General features: G+C 42.5%; 1 protein-coding gene across 4 annotated transcripts in view; it reads right to left on the bottom strand.

Moving 5' to 3' along the window:
- The window catches only part of Dpp6 (dipeptidyl peptidase like 6), an 830,048-nt gene that overhangs the window by 180,592 nt on the left and 625,802 nt on the right, over window positions 1–23,654 (bottom strand). For all 4 annotated transcript variants that reach the window (XM_021163979.2, XM_021163976.2, XM_021163978.3 and 1 more), the window contains exon 6: window positions 8,166–8,218. In XM_021163979.2, coding sequence (XP_021019638.1) covers window positions 8,166–8,218 — 53 coding nt within the window. The remainder of the gene's footprint in view (window positions 1–8,165; window positions 8,219–23,654) is intronic.

The following is a 23,654-nucleotide window of genomic DNA, read 5'->3' as shown; positions in this document are numbered from 1 at the left end:
TTAAGGTCCCTTCAGTCCACGCATGTGGCATCCCACTCCACATCTGGACTCACTTCATATTTGGCTTCAGCACATACGAAGTGTTCCACAGAGGCAATTTGTGGGAAGAAAGGGCATTAGCCAATGTCAATGTCAATCCTCAACATCAGGCACTGTCACCTGAGTCCCTAAATGCCCACTGAGAAGAAAGATTCATTGTTGTGTTGGGAGTATAGCTCTGTATACATGGATCCAGAGTTTCCAAGCTATGTACAGAGCCATTCCCACAACATTGGAGCATTCTCCAGTTGAGCAAAGACCAGGTGGAGGGCATGAGGTTAAAAAGATACACAAAGAAAGAAAGGTGTGTGTGTGTGTGTGTGTGTGTGTGTGTGTGTGTGTGCATGTGTGTGCATGTGCACACTCTAAATGACACAGCTGCTTTGAGTAATGCTTTAGACATTTTTAAATCAAATTATACACATATTATTTATATATTCCAGCTGGTTTACTTGAAGGCACTTACCCAAGAGGAAAGAAGATATATGTCCATATACAAACACTCAAAGCAGATTCACTCATAACAGCCTCCAATGGGAAAGAACTTAGATGTCAATTAGAGGTTGTATGGATGAAAACTGGGTAAATACACACAGTGGTCACAGGTGCCTGCTCCAACATGGGAATCTCAAAGAAGGAATCTCCTCCAGGAAGACAGTGAAACACACATGATACAACTCCATGTGCACACATTCTAGAGAGGCCGAGGGAACCAGGCCTATGGCTCATGCCTGCAGTCTAGCACCCAGGAGGCCAAAACAGAATGTGAATGTGAGGCCAGCTCAAACTAAAAAGCAATTTCCAGGACAGTCTGGGATACAGACAGAAACTCTGTTCCAATAAGTGACATCAAAGAAAAGGGGAGGACAGATGACATGGTGGTTGCCAGGAAAAGCCAGAGGGGTAGAAGGGTTATGTGGCACTTTGGGATGTAAATGTTCACACCTTTGCCATAGGTGATGTATCTAATGGGCTAACATCTGAAGGTGGAATCAGAGAGGTAAATTCTGCTGCAAGCAAATGGTGCTAGTCACCTAGTCACCCCATCACTGGACACACAGAGTTTGTGTGGTGGGCTCTTTACCCACAAGTCCCCTAACCCATCTTCTATATAGATTGTTCACCCACAGCCTGGTCAAGGCTGTCCTTTATGTCTACTCTAAGCCAATGCTGAAAAAATGGTTGCTATTGGAGAGAGAGAGAGAAAGAGAAAGAGAGAGAGAGAGAGAGAGAGAGAGAGAGAGAGAGAGAGAGAGAGAGAGAGAGAGAGAGGCTTCTGCTAGGAATATTCCAAAATACTGAAAGGAAAAGGAAAGTGTCTAAAGCAATATGAAATGCAACAGCTAGCAAGAGGCATATGACCTTCCACTGTGTGTCCAGCACTTGCTTGGCACTCAGTTATATTGTGACCATATGGCCATATGGGGACATCGCCTGATGCAGAGTAGCACTGATCTATAATCAGATCTGTTGATAGCTGGCTTTGGGGACACACACACAGCTCTCTTTCAGGAGACTGACATACACGTGCCTCTTACTTTGCACAACTTAAAACCTGTCATGTGATTCCTCACACTAGAAAGAGATCAATAGCCCAGAGGGAGAAATCACAGCATCAGACACACTGATTTTTTTTTTTTTTAAGGGAAAGGGTGTTTATCCAGGTTACATCATTAACAGCTGGAAGTTAAGATATTGGGAGCTCGAAGCAATGGGGAACATCATATCCATCCATTGTCATATGAAAGCCTTCAATACCAGTACTCAGGGACACACTGACTTACAACAGGTTCCCAGTGCTAAGAATCTGAAATGCAGGCTGAAGTTAAGACTATATCCCACTAGGTGGAGCCTGAGGGAAAGATGAGAGTAGGCAGACCTGGGAAGTCTTAGGAAAGGCTGCTTTGTAGAATGCATGTGCCCCTACAGAGCCTGTACTGCTTTCTATAGATGAAGGTACACATTTCGGATGACCTCATTAACATAAAGCTCTGGATGGAGTAACTGTGTCCAGAGTGGCAGACTCTTTTTGTGCTCACACAGTTGTGGTGGCTGGCTAGTGGTGGCTACACAGACAAAACATCCTCAAGGAAGAAAGGAGGGAGAAGCAGTTAGCCATAGTCCAGGGCTCACAGAGTGTGGTGAGCTGTCCATGGTTCTGGAAATCTTGGTAGGACTCACCTCCAATGCATGCCATTTTAAGAATACCTTTCCAGTTTGCTTTCATGTTAGTAGCACTTCTCTAAGGGTAGGAATAATCTAGTGATGCAGGTCCTGGAAGCTTTGATGGCTGCTCACTTTGCAAAGCTAGAAGTGTGTACTAGGTGGGTCCCAGAGACAAGAAATTTTCAGGGAAACATGCCAAGCTGCAGAGGAGCAGACCTGGATGCTGAGACTTCTCCTTATGCCTTCCTAAACTTGCTAGCCCTGTCTTTTCTATGCACTGGGCTCAACTCACAATTGGGGACAGGTCACCAAGGATTATTTAGGAGTCCATGGGACACAAACACTTAACATCTGTCTTCATTTTCTAAGAGAACACCAGCTACCCATTCATAGGCACAATGCATTTGACCTTCACACTACCAAACCCTCCCATGGTCCATGTCTGCAGGACCCCACACTGCATGCAGACTCCTAACTGAATGTAAGTCTCTCATCTCTACTGTCCTTCATCTACTCTATGCACAAGTGCTAAGTCTTGCTAAGAACTTATACCTCCTTTCCTATGCTCAACATATCTGGAGTGTTCTTATCATGCAGAGAAATCACACCAGGCTGGAGTTCAAGTGACTCATTCTCCAAGCACATCCTACAATTCTCTCAGCTCTGCAGCTCTCCGTGTGCCTGGCTGCATTCACATCTTCCAGCCAGCATGGACTCCCTGCAGAGGCCAAGCTTGCCGATGACTTTACCAGGCCTTCAACATCTTTTCATGTCTTATCTAGTAGAATAAACTCCAAGAAAACTGACTGAGCCACAAGGCTCAGGTCAATTCAGCCTTCACCTTGAGTTGCACACAGCCCTCTCTTCCTTCTTGATTTGGAAGGAAGCTTTGTGTATCAGAATCAAGGCTGTCCTTGGAGTTACTTTCTCATGTACTGTTATACAGATTGGTATCTCCTTTCAAACATTTTTTTTTAAAAAAGATTTATTTATTATTATATCTAAGTACACTGTAGCTGTCTTTAGACACTCCAGAAGAGGGCATCAAATCTCTTTACAGATGGTTGTGAGCCACTATGTGGTTGCTGGGATTTGAACTCAGGACCTTTGGAAGAACAGTCAGTGCTCTTAACCACTGAGCCATCTCTCTAGCTCCCAAACAAAATTTTAAGTTCTCAAGCACAGCAGCCAAGGCTGGAGGTGGTAGCAGCTCTTACTTGTAGCAGTTAGGAGGCTGGGACAGGAGTATGATGAGTTCAAGGAGAGCCTGAGCTACACTGTAATACCCTGTCTCAAAGATTAACAGATAAACTGAAAACAATGCCCCATCTGAACTCTGCTGCTTATTGTGGTGTTAATAATAATATAGCATTTCAACAAGTATTTCTGACCTGTATTGTGTTTCTTGTCATTAGTTCTCCAGAGGATTTGGGATGGATATTATCCTATCTGCCTCTCTGTCTCTGTCTCTGTCTCTGTCTCTGTCTCTGCCTGCCTCTCTGCCTCTATCTCTCCATCTCTCTGTCTCTGTCTCTCTCTGGAAACCAAGACTTATAGGATGAAAGCAGAACTTGGCCAGTCAGCAGGTTGAGGGCTGACCTTATATTTTTTTTCACTGAAGAGCTGAAGTGTGGATGCCAGTATGAGCTGCTCGATAGTCTCTGGGGGAGCACTGCTCTCCTACTGGTACCCTCTTCCTAAATGAACAAAATCTGTGTGCACCATCATCTCCAAAGGGAGAGTCTTCAGGTAGAAGGACCTATGATTTAGTTATGTACCTTCTCAAACACATCACAGCTTTAAAAAGTCAACCCCAATTCTAAAGCAATATAGTTTTTGTACCTGAGCAAAGTTAGTATGCTGTTATCCACAGAAAATGGCCTGACATCTAAATAATACCTCTGATACACATTTTAGCTTCTACTCTATTGCTGTTCTGAGTTTGTCAGACTCCAAAGTACCACTGCTTCCTGATGAGGTGGCTGCCCAATTTTATTGAACTTCTTTCTGCTATAGTATCAGTTGATCGTTTTTGTTTCTTCATGGGATTTTCAGGATGACCCTAAGATCCTAATAGACAGTAAATTTTCCTCACTGTTCTCTCTCTCTCTCTCTCTCTCTCCCTTTCCCTCTTCTGTTCCCTCCTTCTCCTTCTTATTCTCCCCCCTCCACCTCCCTTCCTCTCCCTCTCTCCTTGGTAAACACACACACACACACACACACACACACACACACACACACACACACACAAACACACAAACACATTTTTAAATGAACTAGGTCCGAAGGCCAAACAAATTCAAGGAAAACATCATGCCAGAAAAATGATAAAGAGGCAAATTGTACCAAAACTTGTTTGAAAACATAGCTGATGAATCTAAAAATGAATTTTTGTTTTTATTATGCAACCATGTGTGGTAATGTGCATGTGAGTACAGGCTCTTAGTGATACCAGAAGAGGGCATCAGATCCCTCGGAGCTTTGCTAACAGATGCTTATGAGCTTCCCAATGTGGGTGCTGGGAGCCAAATTCAGGTCCTTTAGAAGAGCAGTATGTGCTCTTGACCACTGAGCCATCTCTCTAGCCTCAGCATAATTAATCCCTAGTAGAGAACATTATGTGGCTAATATCCACTGTAGAAATTTGACTTATTTAGTGAAAATTCTGACATAAAAACTTCTAGTGAAATATGTTATGTTAAAACAACCATATTTATTTCTATTCAAATAAACATAAACACTGGGAGTAAAAGGCCTATGTCCTTCAAGAATATAATCCTTTAAAACCTTGCTAAGTCAAACAGACCTGCCCTAGGTACTAGGACACTGGATAAATGTAGGCTCAGCTGTTTGAAACCATCACCATAGCTTTTGCTGCATCATGAGTTGAGTTCTTTCTGGCTCCACCAACATAGTCCCAAATACACAAGCTAACAACATGGGGCAGAGATGTGCAACAGAACAGAGACAGAGAGGGATCTAGTCCCTTCTGTTTGTGAAATAAAAATGATGTAGGAATTAGAGGGCACAGATACTCATTTGACCCTTCTGTGGCTAGCTGAAAATTCACATTTTAAGTGACAGATCCTTTCATGTTGAAGTTGGGATAGCCTCTGGGTTGAATACAAAGGGGAGGACACTGAAAGGAAATGTGGGAATTTGTGGAAAGAGCAGAGATCTGCATCCTCAGAATTACTAAGGATAATTTACCAGCACAGTGATGAACAACTTCAACCCTAGCACTTGGAAGGTGGAGAGAGTCAGGAGTTCCATAAATTCAAGGTCATGGCTGTACAGAAAGCTCAAGACCAACTTGGGCTACACAAGACCCCTTCAAGCAAACCAAAATAAAACAAAACACCCTAAAGCCATGGGATGGAGAGATGGTTCAGTGGTTAATAGCACTAGCTACTCTTGCGGAAGACTAAAGTTTGGTTCCCAGCACCTAATCTATCTCCCTACAGGTACTATCTGTACTTCCAGGTCCAGGAGATCTGAAGGCTTCTGACCTCCAAGGGCACTAGGCATGGTACACATCTATAAATGCTGGCAAACATCCACACACAATAAAAATAATATTTTAATTCCCCCTAAACATAAAGAGCAAAGTATTTTATACATTAATAATGTAAAATTTAAATATTCTAATAAATATTCTGGTTTTATAAGGTAAATGTGGTCATCTTCTATTAGAACCTACTTGGAGCATAAGCCATAAAATCTTAGGCTGTGTGATACTCTGCTACCTGCTGGAGGGTAAAGAGGCCTTTTGAAAGTTGATAATCCAGAGATCCCCTGTGCCATCAACACAGATGAAGCCCTGACAGCATTGGAAACTGGTTAATGCATGAATTCCCACCAGGGAAGAGGAAAAGGTTTAGGAAGATGGGACCTCAACTTCCAGTGGTCTCAGAGTGGGCTGAAGTAAAGACAGCACAGGATGCTGGCCTCACTAGAGATCTGATATCTAGCTCTAATGTTTGTGCTCTGCAATGTGACATCAAACCTGCTTTTAAATTCCTCAAAGAGGTGACACTAGGGGCATGCACTTAGAAGCCAACCAGCTCTGCACTGAGATTCTAGCTGTGAGATGCTAGGCAGGTGACTCAGCCTCTCTGGGCTTTCAGTTTTCACACTGAGAAGAATGCCTACAGCTAAACACAACACAGGTACGGGGTCAAGATGCATGCAACATAGCCAGGGCATTACAATTCTCTTCAGTTAGGGATACCTAAGGTAGACTCTGGGGAGAGGCTTCAGCCAGGAAAGTGCTTGCTTCTGTAAGCCTTGAACCTTCACTGGACCCCTAGAACCATATTAAAAAAAAAAAACTGGGCATGGTCCTGCAGGCTTGCAATAGCAGTGCTGGCAGGGATTGGGACAGGCACTCAGGGTTCACTGCCTACTTGGCATGACACTAGGGGACCCTGTCCTAAGAAAACAAGGTAGACAGTGGCTGAAATTGACTTCTGGCCTCTACATGCATGTTTACACATGTGCATATGCACACACACTCTCTCACACATGTACCCATAACATGTATACACACACACACACACACACACACACACACACACACACACACACACTCACACACTCATGGCTGTTGAGCTCATGTAGGAAGTGAATGGTAGAATACCAAGGCTCTAAGTTGATGAGTCCAGAGCCTAGCCTTCACCATTGCCCTTAGACTTGCAAGGTGCTTTTCCTAAAACTCATACTCTTAGAATCCATTTCTCCTAAATCCTCCCAGACACAGGAAAACCTTAATTATGATAGGTATAAACTCTGTGTGGAACCTTGAATTTTATAAATTTATGTAAGATGGAATGAAATATCCGGCATGCCCCTCATATTCATTGCTCCCAGAGTAGGGGATGAGTCTCAAGGTACCAGTTTTTCCTTGGTTGCTATGACCTTTGAGGGTGTCTGTCTGCTTTAAGGTGAGTAGGGTGACTCCTATCTCCTGAGCTGCATCCGAGTTTCTGCTGTAATATGCTTTAAGGAAAGATTCTGTAAATACTTCACTTTTAAAAGATTTATTTTATTGTTTTAGATTGTGTCTACGTATGTATCTATGTGTGTATATGCTGCTAAGTACAGGTGCACACAGAAGCCAGAAGAGGAAGTTGAATGCCCTGGAACTGGATATATAGGCCTTTGTGAGCTGCCTCGTGTGGGTACTGGGAACTGAATTCCAGTCCTCTGGAAGAGCAGCAAGTGCTCTTAACCACAAATCTGTCTCTATGTCCAGTTGCTTTCAGTTTCTTTGGTTTAATACTATGAATAAACCCACAGGCCCTGTCAAACACATTTGTTCTTTATACCCACACAGACCTCTCTTTGTCTGAAGTGCAAATGAAGTTATTTCCACCATGTTTATTTTCTAAAGACATGCTGGCATTCTAGCTAAGCTTAGAGGAAAATAGACTGCAGCAATGATAAACATTCACACTGTGGCTGAAGCTCTTCCAGAACAATATGGTTTAGCAGCTCCTGCAGTTTATTGAAATTTGTTGGGAAAATGCCTCAAGTCAACATTTGTAGGAGCTGCATGACAAGGCTGACAGCTCAGCTCTATCCTTCTCAGTGCTTTGTGGTAGAGAATGGAAGAGACAATGGGACCAAGATGCCCAAAACAAATGATGGAGACTCTGGAATGGGAGGGGTCAGAGGGAGAAGTAGGCAGGTGGGAGGGAGAAACAACACAATCACTCCTGTTTCCTAAGGTCAACACAGAGGCTATCTCTTAATCTAAAGCGAAGACTTTATCACAGAGGTGCCAGCAGCTGGACTAAGTGACCACTGCAAACTCAGACCTGTTGTCAAAAGAAGAACTATGGGGCTTTTCAATTCTGTGGGGCCCTGTTCCTGCCCCGAGAGCCAGCAGACCCTAATGTTCTCTGTCTAACTTTGTTCTGCAGATTCCCAAGGGAGAGAAAAAGAAAGATTCATCTTACCCATGAGGAATTTTGCTCAGAACATAATATCCAGTGTGGGAGTGTTGGTATACCTGCAAAAGAGAAGAGAAAAATCAAGTGTTGAGACAAAGCCTGGGATTCCTGTTTTGCTGAATTTCTGAATCCTAATAAGCACCAGAGGCCACAGCAGCTTATGCACAGGCCTGCTGGCAAAGCCTTATTGACAATTTACAGACCCTGTTTGCACTACTTTAACCATTCACCAGGCTTATCAGGATGCCAGAGGCTTGATATTATCTCCATGGCTACCTGGTTACTGATTAAATTAGGAGTCTATATTTCCATCTAAACTAAATCTAGCCCAGAACTAATGAGAGGACATGGTCACTGGACATGATGAGAAAGCCCTGCAGGACAAAAAGATCTTTGAAGTTCTGAGGTTCCTGTAGAGTATGGCTAGGGATCCTCTGGGGCCTCAACTCTGTGTCTGCATTAAGAAACAAGGAACGGGAAGCAAGATTGGGCACACTGTCTACCGTCTATGCAGTTTGATGAACATCTTCTGGCTTATGAGAGAGTGATAAGCCAGGGCTCACTGCAAGAGGAGAGTTAGAAATATTTGGTGTTTAAAGTAGAGAAACCAGGAAATAAGCACAATTTCCAAACTTCTGGAGCCCCCAAATTTCAGAGGTCTCTTTTGATCTCCCGAGGCAGGAGAATATTTCTAAGACCATAAACGGTAAAGACAATTCAAAGGGATACCCATGAGAAAAGGGGACACAGAATCTCAGGAAATGTCATCATGCCCTACCCAGTTCTAGGTAGAGCCCCTTCCTTGTACGATGGATCTGATATCATTTACTCTAGAGTAACAAGAAACCCTACTTCACCTCCACTCTCACACTCAAGGGAATTCTGAGGGCAGATGCCCCGAGCAGAGGGGTGCCCAGCAGCTAGCACATAAGGCTAACTTTCTTAGGATACAGCTAGGTTTTTAGCTATGGCCTGATCAGATCATGCCAGTCTGTGCTGCAGACCCTCTGGGTCCCTTTGTCTGCATGGAACGGTCTCTGGTTGCAGGTGGGCAAAGAGGCGGTGGATGACAGGCAGACCAACACACGAGATTGTGTAGAATCTGAGTGCAATTTGTCAAATTGAGCATCAAACTTTTTATACAGAAGAAAATAGGGAAGTTAGGTGACACATCGGCAAGGTACAAATGAGGTTTCCGGATGCTTAATGACTCATACAAAACAGAGGAATGTAAACACAAAGACTGGCAGGAACTGGGCAATAAAATAACTGAGACAAAGTCAGCTCTATCTAAGGTCAGCTCTAGTCTTAGAAGCCAGGTGTGAGGTCTTTACACTCTTAGGTCAAGGGCTTTCACACCCAAGTCATGGTTCTAATTAGGGTGTTCTGTTCTAGCTAACCATCTCATGAATAATGCAATACTCTAAAACGACAGCCTGATCTACTTCCTAAACCATTGTAAATTCCTGTATATGGGAGCAACTTGGCTTTTATTCTAAGTGATAGTGTAATACCAGAGGCAATTCTGAATGTCACTGAATAGGCAACATTCTTACTGAATTCCAAGCCCATGGTCAGCTCAAGGACTTTCTAGGACGTTGGAACACTGGTGAAGGCTTAGCTATGTCAGAATTCAATCTTAAAAGGCACTTATAATAATACTAAAAGAGAGCACGTGGATCCATACACCAGACTAACTCGAGAATAGGGTATGAGTATATGGGTTAAGGAGAATGTCAAAACTCCAGAAGGTGAGCTTCCATGAAACTCTTTGCCTTGTGAGCACTTCCAGGCCTCTCGGCCTGCCAAGCAGACTTCACTGGAGTGTGCGTGGCAAGTCTGCAGCAGCCTCTGTCTCATGGCTGCTGTAGAGGAACTGGCAAGTCCACTGAGAGCTGGTCTATGAATGTCTAACCCATAAAATACCCCCCAGGTTCCTTGATTCCAGAAAATAGTGGGCATCATTCTCACTCTGTCCTGCCCCATGAAAGTTTACAGACTTCAAGTTGTCAGACTCCAGGACATCAGAGGGATAGTGGTGATGGGACACCCCCTATTTAAATAAAGGGTACACCTTAATAATATATACACCTTAACTAAATGTACCTTTCCACCCCATGCCCAGAGTCACACATACCTTCCCCAGAATGCTTCCCACACCTCCTGTCCAGGTAACAGAGACAGCCTGGCTGCAGACCACTTATCAATCAAGTGGCCTGAAAATGTTGCCCTTCCTTTGAGACCTGTAAGAATGGATCCCACTTAGCCTGGTGGGCTTGAATGTCATTGCAGCCCTTGCCATGCTGCTATCTCTCTGCCTGTCAGTATGATAATACAATGTTTTACTGTCCCCTCTAACCCCAAAGCAGAAACCTTTCACATAATAGGAAAGATGAGGGAAGACAGGTAATGAAGAATGCACTGCATGGGGTTATGCATGGTGACTGCCAATGGAAGTGAGCCTCCAAAGTAAGATGGGTGGAATAGATCAATGCAGTGTCTGACCTGGTACAGGCCACTGAACCAATTTTTGAAGCATTATAATGGAAAAGAAAAAAAAACTCATTCAGGAAAAGAGAAAGATTCAGAGACAAAAGCAAGCAGTGCTTTAGTGCCAACAACATTGTGCTTCTAGAGATCCTGAGGTCTCCAAACCAGGCACATGGAATACAGGCTGGCCTTAGGGATGGCAGTGGGTAGGGAGATACTGTTCTGCTTAGAAAAAACTTGGGAGTTGACCCTGTGCCAAGGTCTCCATACCTAAATCCTGCCAGGAGAGAGCTGGTCTCCAAGGAGTACTGGACACAGCTGACAGGTGAGACTACCACTTCAGCTCAAATTCTTGGCTCAAGAGGGACCAGAGCCTTCAGAACACAGGAACCAAGGAACAGCTGGGACAGTATCCTTCCAGTTTTCATCGGTGTCCTGGAAGAGATGACCCTATGCCACAGCTCTCCGTACCCAAATTCTGCCCAGAGAGGCTTGGTCTCCTAGGAGTGCAGACATACAGGCTTACAGGAGGGAAAAGCCACAGTCTGAGCCAGCAAGACCAGCTAACACCACAAATAACTAGATGGCAAGAGGAAAGTGCAAGAACATAAGCAACAGAAACCAAGGCTACTTGGCATCATCAGAACCCAGTTCTCCCACCACAGCAAGCCCTGAATACCTCAACACATTGAAAAAGCAAGACTATGATTTAAAATCACATTTCATGATGATAGAGGAATTTAAGGAGGACAAAAATAACTCCCTTAAAGAAATACAGATGAACACAGGTAAACAGGTAGAAGCCCCTAAAGAGGAAACAAAACACCCTTAAAGAATTACAGGAAGGAACACTCCTCCATTGTTGGTGGGATTGCAAGCTGACACAACCACTTTGGAAATCAGTTTGGCAGTTCCTCAGAAAACCGGACATAGTACTATGGAAGGACCCACTAATACCACTCCTTGACATATACCCAGAAGATGCTCCAACATGTAATAAGGACACATGCTCCACTATGTTCATCGCTTCCTTATTTATAATAGCCAGAAGATGGAAGGAACCCAGATGTCCCTCAACAGAGGAATGGATACAGAAAATATGGTATATTTGCACAATGGAATATTACTCAGCTATTAAAGACAATGAATTTATGAAATTTTTAGGCAAATGGATGGAACTAGAAAATATCATCCTGACAACAAGCCTCTTCCGGTCAGAACAGCACCGGGGTAGCTAGGGCGCAGGGTCGGCTGACAATCGCCAGCTACCCACAACACCCGCCACAGGATCTTAAGACTTCTGGTGAGTGGAACACAGCTTCTGCTCCAATCCAATTGCGCGAGGGACCTGAGACTGCATTAGTTAGGGAAGCAGAAAACCGGCCTGAGTAGGGCCACAGGCCTCTTCCAGCCTGAACAGCACCGGGGTAGCTAGAGCGCAGGGTCAGCTGACACCCGCCAGCTACCCACAACCCCCGCCACAGGATTTTGAGACTGCTGGTGAATGGAACACAGCTTCTGCTCCAATCTTTAAACAGTGACAACGACAACAACTAACCCCAGAGATTACCAGATGGCGAAAGGTAAACATAATAATCTTACTAACAGAAACCAAGACCACTCACCATCATCAGAACCCAGCACTCCCACTTCGCCCAGTCCAGGGCACCCCAACACACTGGAAAAGCTAGACACGGATCTAAAAGCATATCTCATGATGATGGTAGAGGACATCAAGAAGGACTTTAATAACACACTTAAAGAAATACAAAGGAACACTGGTAAATAGGTAGAAGACATTAAAGAGGAAGCACAAAAATCCCTTAAAGAATTGCAGGAGAACACTGCTAAAGAGTTACAAATCCTTAAAGAAAAACAGGAGAACACAATCAAACAGGTAGAAGTCCTTAAAGAAAAACAGGAAAACACATCCAAACAGATGATGGAAATGAACAAAACCATACTAGACCTAAAAAGGGAAGTAGACACAATAAAGAAAACCTAAAATGAGGCAACACTGAGATAGAAACCCTAGGAAAGAAATCTGGAACCATAGATACGAGCATCAGCAACAGAATACAAGAGATGGAAGAGAGAATCTCAGGTGCAGAAGATTCCATAGAGAACATCGGCACAACAATCAAGGAAAATGTAAAACGCAAAAAGATCCTACCTCAAAACATCCAAGAAATACAGGACACAATGAGAAGTCCAAACCTACGGATAATAGGAGTGGATGAGAATGAAGATTTTCAACTCAAGGGACCAGCAAACATCTTCAACAAAATTATAGAAGAAAACTTCCCAAATCTAAAGAAAGAGATGCCCATGAACATACAAGAAGCCTACAGAACTCCAAATAGACAGGACCAGAAAAGAAATACCTCCCGACACATAATAATCAGAACAACAAATGCTCTAAATAAAGATAGAATACTAAAAGCAGTAAGAGAAAAAGGCCAAGTAACATATAAAGGCAAGCCTATCAGAATTACACCAGATTTTTCACCAGAGACTATGAAAGCCAGAAGATCCTGGACAGATGTTATACAGACACTAAAAGAACACAAATTCCAGCCCAGGCTACTATACCCAGCCAAACTCTCAATTAACATAGATGGAGAAACCAAAGTATTCCACGACAAAACCAAATTCACACATTATCTCTTCACGAATCCAGCCCTTCAAAGGATAATAACAGAAAAAAACCAATACAAGGACAGGAACCACGCCCTAGAAACAACAAGAAGGTAATCCCTCAACAAACCTAAAAGAAGACAGCCACAAGAACAGAATGCCAACTTTAACAACAAAAATAACAGGAAACAACAATTACTTTTCCTTAATATCTCTTAATACCAATGGACTCAACTCCCCGATAAAAAGACATAGACTAACAAACTGGCTACACAAACAAGACCCAACATTTTGCTGCTTACAGGAAACTCATCTCAGAGAAAAAGATAGACACTACCTCAGAATGAAAGGCTGGAAAACAATTTTCCAAGCAAATGGCATGAAGAAACAAGCTGGAGTAGCCATTCTAATATCTGATAAGATTGACTTCCAACCCAAAGTCATTAAAAAAGACAGGGAGGGACACTTCATACTCATCAAAGGTAAAATCCTCCAAGAGGAACTATCAATCCTGAATATCTATGCTCCAAATACAAAGGCAGCCACATTCATTAAAGAAACTTTAGTAAATCTCAAAGCACACATTGCACCTCATACAATAATAGTGGGAGACTTCAACACACCACTTTCACCAATGGACAGATCATGGAAACAGAAACTAAACAGGGACACAGAGAAACTAAGAGAAATTATGAATCAAATGGATCTGGCAGATATCTACAGAACATTCTATCCTAAAACAAAAGGATATACCTTCTTCTCAGCACCTCATGGTACCTTCTCCAAAATTGACCACATAATTGGTCACAAAACAGGCCACAACAGATACAAAAATATTGAAATTGTGCCACGCATCCTATCAGATCACCATGGACTAAGGCTGATCTTCAATAACAAAATAAATAATAGAAAGCCAACCTTCACATGGAAACTGAACAACACTCTTCTCAATGATACCTTGGTCAAGGAAGGAATAAAGAAAGAAATTAAGGACTTTTTAGAGTTCAATGAAAATGAAGACACAACATACCCAAACTTATGGGACGCAATGAAAGCATTTCTAAGAGGAAAACTCATAGCTCTGAGTGCTTCCAAAAGGAAACTAGAGAGAGCACACATTAGCAGCTTGACAACATTCCTAAAAGCACTAGAACAAAAGGAAGCAAATTCACCCAAGAGGAGTAGACGGCAGGAAATAATCAAACTCAGGGGCGAAATCAACCAAGTGGAAACAAGAAAAACTATTCAAAGAATCAACCAATCAAGGAGCTGATTTTCTTTGAGAAAATCAACAAGATAGATAAACCCTTAGCCAGACTCACTAGAGGGCACAGGGAAAGCATCCTAATTAACAAAATCAGAAATGAAAAGGGAGACATAACAACAGACCCTGAAGAAATCCAAAACACCACCAGATCCTTCTACCAAAGGCTATACTCAACAAAATTGGAGAACCTGGATGAAATGGAGAAGTTCCTAGACAGATACCAGGTACCAAAGGTGAATCAAGATCAGGTTAATGATCTAAACAGCCCTATAACCCCCAAAGAAATAGAAGCAGTCATTAATAGTCTCCCAACTAAAAAAAGCCCAGGACCAGATGGGTTTAGTGCAGAGTTCTATCAGACCTTCAAAGAAGATCTAATCCCAGTTCTTCACAAACTATTTCACAAAATAGAAACAGAAGGTACTCTACCCAACTCATTCTATGAAGCCACAATTACTCTGATACCTAAACCACAAAAAGACCCAACAAAGATAGAAAACTTCAGACCAATATCCCTTATGAATATTGATGCAAAAATCCTCAATAAAGTTCTTGCTAACCGAATCCAAGAACACATCAAAACAATCATCCATCCTGACCAAGTAGGTTTCATCCCAGGGATGCAGGGATGGTTCAATATACGGAAATCCATCAACGTAATCCAGTATATAAACAAACTCAAAGACAAAAACCACATGGTCATCTCTTTAGATGCGGAAAAAGCATTTGACAAGATCCAACACCCATTCATGATAAAAGTCTTGGAAAGATCAGGAATTCAAGGCCCATACCTAAACATGATAAAAGCAATCTACAGCAAACCAGTAGCCAACATCAAAGTAAATGGTGAGAAGCTTGAAGCAATCCCTGTAAAATCAGGGACTAGACAAGGGTGTTCACTTTCTCCATACCTATTCAACATTGTACTTGAAGTCCTAGCCAGAGCAATTCGACAACAAAAGGAGATCAAAGGGATACAAATTGGAAAAGATGAAGTCAAAATATCACTTTTTGCAGATGATATGATAGTATATATAAGTGACCCTAAAAATTCCACCAGAGAACTCCTAAGCCTGATAAACAGCTTCGGTGAAGTAGCTGGATATAAAATTAACTCAAACAAATCAATGGCCTTTCTCTACACAAAGAATAAACAGGCTGAGAAAGAAATTAGGGAAACAACACCCTTCTAAATAGTCACAAATAATATAAAATATCTTGGCGTGACTCTAACAAAGGAAGTGAAAGATCTGTATAATAAAAACTTCAAGTCTCTGAAGAAAGAAATTATAGAAGATCTCAGAAGATGGAAAGATCTCCCATGCTCATGGATTGGCAGGATCAACATTGTAAAAATGGCTATCTTGCCAAAAGCAATCTACAGATTCAATGGAATCCCCATCAAAATTCCAACTCAATTCTTCAACGAATTAAAAAGTGCAATCTGCAAATTCATCTGGAATAACAAAAAACCTAGGATAGCAAAAACTCTTCTCAAGGATAAAAGAACCTCTGGTGGAATCACCATGCCGGACCTAAAGCTTTATTACAGAGCAATTGTGATAAAAACTGCATGGTACTGGTATAGTGACAAATAGACCAATGGAATAGAATTGAAGACCCAGAAATGAACCCACACACCTACGGTCACTTGTTCTTCGACAAGGGAGCTAAAAACATCCAGTGGAAGAAAGACAGCATTTCAACAAATGGTGCTGGTACAACTGGTTGTTAACATGTAGAAGAATGCGAATCGATCCATTCCTATCTCCTTGTACTAAGGTCAAGTCTAAGTGGATCAAGGAACTTCACATAAAACCAGAGACACTGAAACTTATAGAGGAGAAAGTGGGGAAAAGCCTTGCAGATATGGGCACAGGGGAAAAATTCTTGAATAGAACAGCAATGGCTTGTGCTGTAAGATCGAGAATTGACAAGTGGGACCTCGTGAAACTGCAAAGCTTCTGCAAGGCAAAAGACACCATCAATAAGACAAAAAAACCACCAACAGATTGGGAAAGGATCTTCACCTATCCTAAATCAGATAAGGGACTAATATCCAATATATATAAAGAACTCAAGAAGGTGGACTCCAGAAAGTCAAATAACCCCATTAAAAAATGGGGCTCAGAACTGAACAAAGAATTCTCACCTGAGGAATACCGAATGGCAGAGAAGCACCTGAAAAAATGTTCAACATCCTTAATCATCAGGGGAATGCAAATCAAAACAACCCTGAGATTCCACCTCACACCAGTCAGAATGGCTAAGATCAAAAATTCAGGTGACAGCACATGCTGGCGAGGATGTGGAGAAAGAGGAACACTCCTCCATTGTTGGTGGGATTGCAAGCTTGTACAACCACTCTGGAAATCAGTGTGGCAGTTCCTCAGAAAATTGGACATAGTACTATCGGAGGATCCAGCAATACCTCTCCTGGGCATATATCCAGAAGATGTCCCAACCGGTAAAAAGGACACATGCTCCACTATGTTCATAGCAGCCCTATTTATAATAGCCAGAAGCTGGAAAGAACCCAGATGTCCCTCAACAGAGGAATGGATACAGAAATTATGGTACATTTACACAATGGAGTACTACTCAGCTATTAAAAAGAATGAATTTATGAAATTCCTAGCCAAATGGATGGACCTGGAGGGCATCATCTTGAGTGAGGTAACACAATCACAAAAGAACTCACACAATATGTATTCACTGATAAGTGGATATTAGCCCAAAACTTAGGATACCCAAGATATAAGATACAATTTGCTAAACACATGAAACTCAAGAAGAATGAAGACCAAAGTGTGGACACTGTGCCCCTTCTTAGAATTGGGAACAAAACACCCAGGGAAGGAGTTACAGAGACAAAGTTTGGAGCTGTGACAAAAGGAAGGACCATTTAGAGACTGCTGTATCCAGGGATCCATCCCATAATGAGCTTCTAAACGCTGACACCATTGCATACACTAGCAAGATTTTGCTGAATGGACCCAAATATAGCTGTCTCTTGTGAGACGATGCCAGGGCCTAGCAAACACAGGAGTGGATGCTCACAGTCAGCTATTGGTTGTATCACAGGGCTCCCAATCGAGAAGCTAGAGACAGTACCCAAGAAGCTAAAGGGATCTACAACCCTATTGTTGGAACAACATGATGTACTAACCAGTACCCAGGAGCTCTTGTCTCTAGCTGCATATGTATGGAAAGATGGCATAGTCGGCCATCACTGGAAAGAGAGGCCCATTGGACTTGCAAACTTTATATGCCCCAATATAGGGGAATGCCAGGGCCAAAAGAATGGGAATGGGTGGGTAGGGAAGTGGGGGGTGCCATGGGGTACTTTTGGGATAGCATTGGAAATATAATTGAGGAAAATATGTAATAAAAATATTAAAAATTAAAAAAAAATAAAAATAAAAATAAAAATGTAGATGCTAAAAAAAAAGAAAAAAGAAAATATCATCCTGAGTGAGGTAACCCAATTACAAAATAACATACATGGTATGCACTCACTGGTAAGTGGATATTAGCCCAGAAGTTTGGAATACCTAAGATACAATTCCCAAACCACATGAAACACAAGAAGAGGGAAGACCAAAGTGTGGATACTTTGATCCTCTTTAGAAGGATGGAAAAAAATACCCTTGAAAGGAGTTACAGAGACAAAGTGTGGAGCAGAGACTGAAGAAATGACCATCCAGAGACTGCCCCACCTGGTGTTCCATCCCATATACAATCACCAAACCCAGACACTTTTGTGGATGCCAACAAGTGCTTGCTTGAAGTTATAGCTGTCTCCCGAGAGGCTCCACCAGGACCTGACAAATACAGAGGTGGATGCTCTCAGTCAACCTAAGCTAAGCATAAGGGTCTCCAATGGAGAACCTAGAGAAAGGACCCAAGGGGATGAAGGGGTTTATAGACCCATAGGAGGAACAACAATATGAACTAACTAGTACCCCCAGAGCTCCCAGAGACTAAACCACCAACCAAAGAGTACACATGGTGGAACTCCTGGCTCCAGCTGCATATGTAGCAGAGAATGGCCTGGTTGGTCTTGTGAAGGCTCTATGCCCCAGCATAGGGGAATGCCAGGGCCAGAAAGTGGGAGTAGGTGGGTTGGTGAGCAGTGGGAGAGGGGAGGGGATAGAGGGTTGTTGGAGAGGAAACTAGGAAAGGGGATAACATTTGAAATGTAAATAAAGAAAACAAATAATATTTTTAAAAAAAGAATTACAGGAAAAAACAACCAAACAGGTGAAGGAATTGAACAAAACCATCCAGGATCTAAAAATGGAAGTAGAAACAATAAAGAAATCACAAAGGGACAACCCTGGAATTAGAAAACCTACAAAAGTGATCAGTAGTCATAGATGCAAGAATCACCAACAGAATACAAGAGATAGAAGAGAGAATCTCAATGCAGAAGATACCATAGAAAACACTGACACAACAGTCAAAGAAAATGCAAAATGCAAAAAGCTCCTAACCTAAAACAGCCAGGAAATCCAGGACACTATGAGAAGACCAAACCTAAGGATAATAGCTATAGAGAGTGAAGATTCCCAACTTAAAGGGCCAGTAAGTATCTTCAACAAAATTAAAAAAGAAAACTTCCATAACCTAAAGAAAGAGATATATAAGAAACATACAAGAAACATGTATGCCCATAAACATACAAGAAGCCTACAGAAACTAAGCAGAGATATAGTGAAACTAACAGAAGTTATAAAGCAAATGGATTCAACAAATATCTATAGAACATTTCATCCTAAAACAAAAGAATATACCTTTTGTCTTAGTCAGGGTTTCTATTCCTGCACAAACATCATGACCAAGAAGCAAGTTGGGGAGGAAAGGGTTTATTCGGCTTACACTTCCATATTGCTGTTCATCACCAAAGGAAGTCAGGACTGGAATTCAAACAGGTCAGAAAGCAGGAGCTGATGCAGAAGCCAAAGAGGGATGTTCCTTCCACCCTTATTCCACACCCTTAAAATCTATTACCACACATATTCGCCAGGTTTCTGCTTGAATAAATTAGCAAACTCATTAAGCTCCTTAGTAGTGTAGTGAATTTCCTGATGGACTACACTTTCTACCTCCCCTCTAGGGGCCTGTTTTGCTTTGAGTCTGGTTATAGGTCTAGAAGAAACTAGGTGGTCTTTGAGAAACATCACTATTGTCTTGTCTGGCATTTTCTTCAGTGAAAGTCACTGTTGGTTTATCAGACTCTGCAGAATTAATTTCCTTATATGAGGAAGGCATTATTTCAAGGGGTGGGGCTGAGGGTACTACTTCTTCAGGTGGGGCAAACCCTTGAGAATCTGAAGATTCAAAATTCTCAACTTCAACAGGGTCTTCCCACACATCCCCATCCCAAGTTATAGGATCCCATTCTTTGCCAATTAGTGCCCTTACTTTAACTGTTAACACTCTGAGGCTGAGACTTGAATTTTTGCTGTAGTTCTGCCAACCTTACAATAAGGTTTCAGTTTGATTTTCTGCAACTTGAGCTCTATGGCTGCTGGAGAGAATATTCTCTTCAAGGGCACACTTAGCAACTTTTAGATTGTTTACTTGTGTCTAGAGCCTTTCTATTTTATCACACAACTCCTTTTCATTCATCGTTTTTTTCCCCCAGATGCTAAGAGCAAACAGCCAGTAAAATAATTTTCTGATTTTCCTCCTATCTTGTAGAAAGCTTTGTACACTGAATCACCTAATTCATCAAGAAAATCAAGGGCATTAGTTTCTTTAAGTTTGAAATATAGTTTCAACCATGGGTCTTCAAAATTCTCTGAGCTCCCAGGAGGGAGTGAATCTGGAGAGGTTTCAGTAGTTGAAAGTGCTGGTAGATCAACAAGCCAATTCCAGTACTTTAGAAGATTCATCCTTATACTTCTGCTCCTCTAGAGCCACTCCTGGTACCAACTTGTCTTAGTCAGGGTTTCTATTCCTGCACAAACATCATGACTAAGAAGCAAGTTGGGGAGGAAAGGGTTTATTCAGCTTACACTTCCATACTGCTGTTCATCACCCAACCCAGGAAATGGTTCCACCCACTTTTAGCCTAGGTCTTCATTTATTAAGGAACATTCAAGACAGTAAGACAATCCCCCACAGACATGCTCACAGGACAACCTGAACTACACAATCCCCTATTGAGATTCCCTTACCAGGAGATTCTAGGTTGTGTCAAGCTGAAAATCAAAATTAACCTTTACAATGTTCTAAAGAACCTGAGTGGTTCTTGCGTTGGTCATCTAAAAATCCTCCTACACCTTTGTACATTGACATTAACCTGTGGGGATTTGGTATCCTGATAACCCTGAACCAATTACCTGTGTACATACAGGCATGACTGAATTCAATTTGAAAAGATACTGGGGGCAAAGAAATCATTTTAAAAAGATGTAGATGCCTGAGCCTTTCCTGAGGCTTGAATTAAGGTCCCTCAGAGAGCAATCTAAGAAAGAACTCATTCAATGACTGCTGTGAGCTGCTATAGGCTCTTGAGTATTCAGAGCCAAGTATGTTTGGGAAACCTACTTCTGCTGACAATCTGGAGGGTTCATAGAGAAACTTGCCCAAGGCCTGTAGCCTACAGATGGACAGGCAGAGGTCATAGAACAGGTCCCTGCCTTACAAAAAGCATGATATTCCAAAACCCAGAGGCACCGGCTCTTTCATGAGTCTCCGACTCTGCTAAGATAAAGTCTAGATTTCTTTGGGCTGCATCTTGGGAAGCTGGCAGCCAGCCTATTTCTTTTAAAAAATCTCTGGGGGAGATGCTGACTTTAAAACTGGGGTTGCAGGGATCCATCCCATAATCAACTTCTAAACGCTGACACCATTGCATACACTAGCAAGATTTTGCTGAAAGGACCCAAATATAGCTGTCTCTTGTGAGACGATGCTGGGGCCTAGCAAACACAGGAGTGGATGTTCACAGTCAGCTATTGGATGTATCACAGGGCTCCCAATGGAGAAGCTAGAGTAAGTACCCAAGGAGCTAAAGGGATCTGCAACCCTATTGTTGGAACAACATGATGTACTAACTAGAACCCCGGAGCTCTTGTCTCTAGCTGCATATGTATCGAAAGATGGCCTAGTCAGCCATCAATGGAAAGAGAGGCCCATTGGACTTGCAAACTTTATATGCCCCAATATAGGGGAATGCCAGGGCCAAAAGAATGGGAATGGGTGGATAGGGAAGTGGGGGGGCGCTATGGGGGACTTTTGGGATAGCATTGGAAACGTAATTGAGGAAAATATGTAATAAAAATATTAAAAAAAAAAATAAAACTGGGGTTGGGGAGGGCTGGGATGATGCCTCAGAGGTTGAGAACACTGGATGTTTTTCCAGAGGACCCTGCCTCAATTCTTAGTACCCCATGGTGGCTCACAACTATTTGAAACTCTAGTCCTAGGGATTATAATATTCTGTTCTGGTCTCTCAGGCACTACACACATATGGTACACAGACATATATTCAGGTTCACACTCATATACATAAAAGTAAATATAAAAAAATCTTAATAAAAACAAAATTAAAAAAAATCTGAAATGGAGAATTAGGATATAACTTAGTGGTAGATAGCTCATAAGCATATGTAAAGCCTGGGTTTAATCCCTTGGACCACAAAATTAAAAAAAAAAAAAGGAAAGAAAGAAAGAAAGAAAGGGAAAAGGAAGGAAGGAAGGGAAAAAGGAAGTGGGGGAAGGGAGGAAAAAGGAAGGGATGGACAGCAGTGAAAACCCAAAGGGTATGCTATGCTAAGAGCTGTGAGTCACAGGTTAATCACTGCATGAGACCCATGGAGTGAACATATTTATGGAAAAAAACTCCACAGTCTAAGGGGTAGAGAGATGGCTCAGTGGTTAAGAGTACTTGCTGTCCAATCATTAGGAGCAGAGTTCAATCCCACTATCTTCATAACAAGCAGGTTATTTCATACATGCCTGCAACTCTACCCAGCTCCAAAGGATGCAGAGGCAGGAAGATTTTTCAGAACTTGCTGGTTTCCAGCCTGACTGAACAAACAAGGACCCCAGGTAAAGGAAGATATGTCTCAAAGGAGTAGGCAGACAAAGAGAGAAAAATGTCAGATATTATCTTCTGGCCTCCATGGGCAGGCGCAAAGGCAGGTACACCATCCCTCCCCCAAATAATAAATACATAGATATAAAATAAAAAACCAGTATCTGGATTAGTATCTAGGGCAGGAGGCAAAGGCAGGGAGAGCTACTGTCCAATGCCTATAGAGTTCCTATCGGAGATGTTGAAAACATTCTATTCATAGACAATGGTTGTGGGGAATTACAGGCTTGTCTCCAATCGAGCTGAGGTCTGAACTCTGATAGTCATAATTCACCTTCATGACACAGGAGCATTCTATCATGCTCCTGGAACTCTGCCCCCTGCCTAAGTTACCACCTCCCACAGCACCCACAAGAGAAGCATGGTCAGTAGTTATGTAAGCAATGGCCCAAGCTTCTGACCTTCAGGCTAAACTTGTCCCCAGTTACCTAGCAACAGTGAAGATCATAAAAAGGGGTGTTCAGCCCCCACCTTGCTCTCTTACTCTTTCACTCCTTTGTTCTCTTACCTATCACTTCTCTTAACTTCTCTCTTCTCTTCCTTTTCTCTTTGTCTTCTCCTCTCCTCTCCCTCTCCTCTCCCTCTCCCCCTCTCCCTCTCCTCTCCTCTCCTTTCTCTCTAGCCTTTCCTCTCCTTTCTCTCTCCCTCTCTCTCTCCTCCCTCTCTCTCTCTACCTTCTCTCTTCCTCCCTGCATTTCTATAATAAAGCTCTTAAACCATAGAGAGTCTCTGTTCCATTAAGATCTGCTCCGCACTCTGGTCAGTGTTGGGAACCTCTTCCCTTATCCTTCTCTCCTATAACCCCGGGGCTACAGGGTGTTGCCTCAGGGTCCCCGGTCTACAATTCCCCCTCATGCTGAGTAGGGTCAGAGGCTTAGATGCCCACCCGGGGCCAAGTGGAAAGTGTCCAGCAGCTCTCCCCACATTTGCCTGCCCAGAGCACAGACTCTGGCCAGACGTGGGCTAGGGACTTTCCCAGGGCACCCCCCTT

The sequence above is a fragment of the Mus caroli genome, unplaced genomic scaffold (genome assembly GCF_978045245.1).
Source record: "Mus caroli unplaced genomic scaffold, Mus_caroli_1 scaffold_4, whole genome shotgun sequence".
NCBI classification, from domain to species: Eukaryota; Metazoa; Chordata; class Mammalia; order Rodentia; family Muridae; genus Mus; species Mus caroli.
Note: the sequence above shows the minus strand (reverse complement) of the source record. Positions and strands in the feature narration are given on the sequence as shown.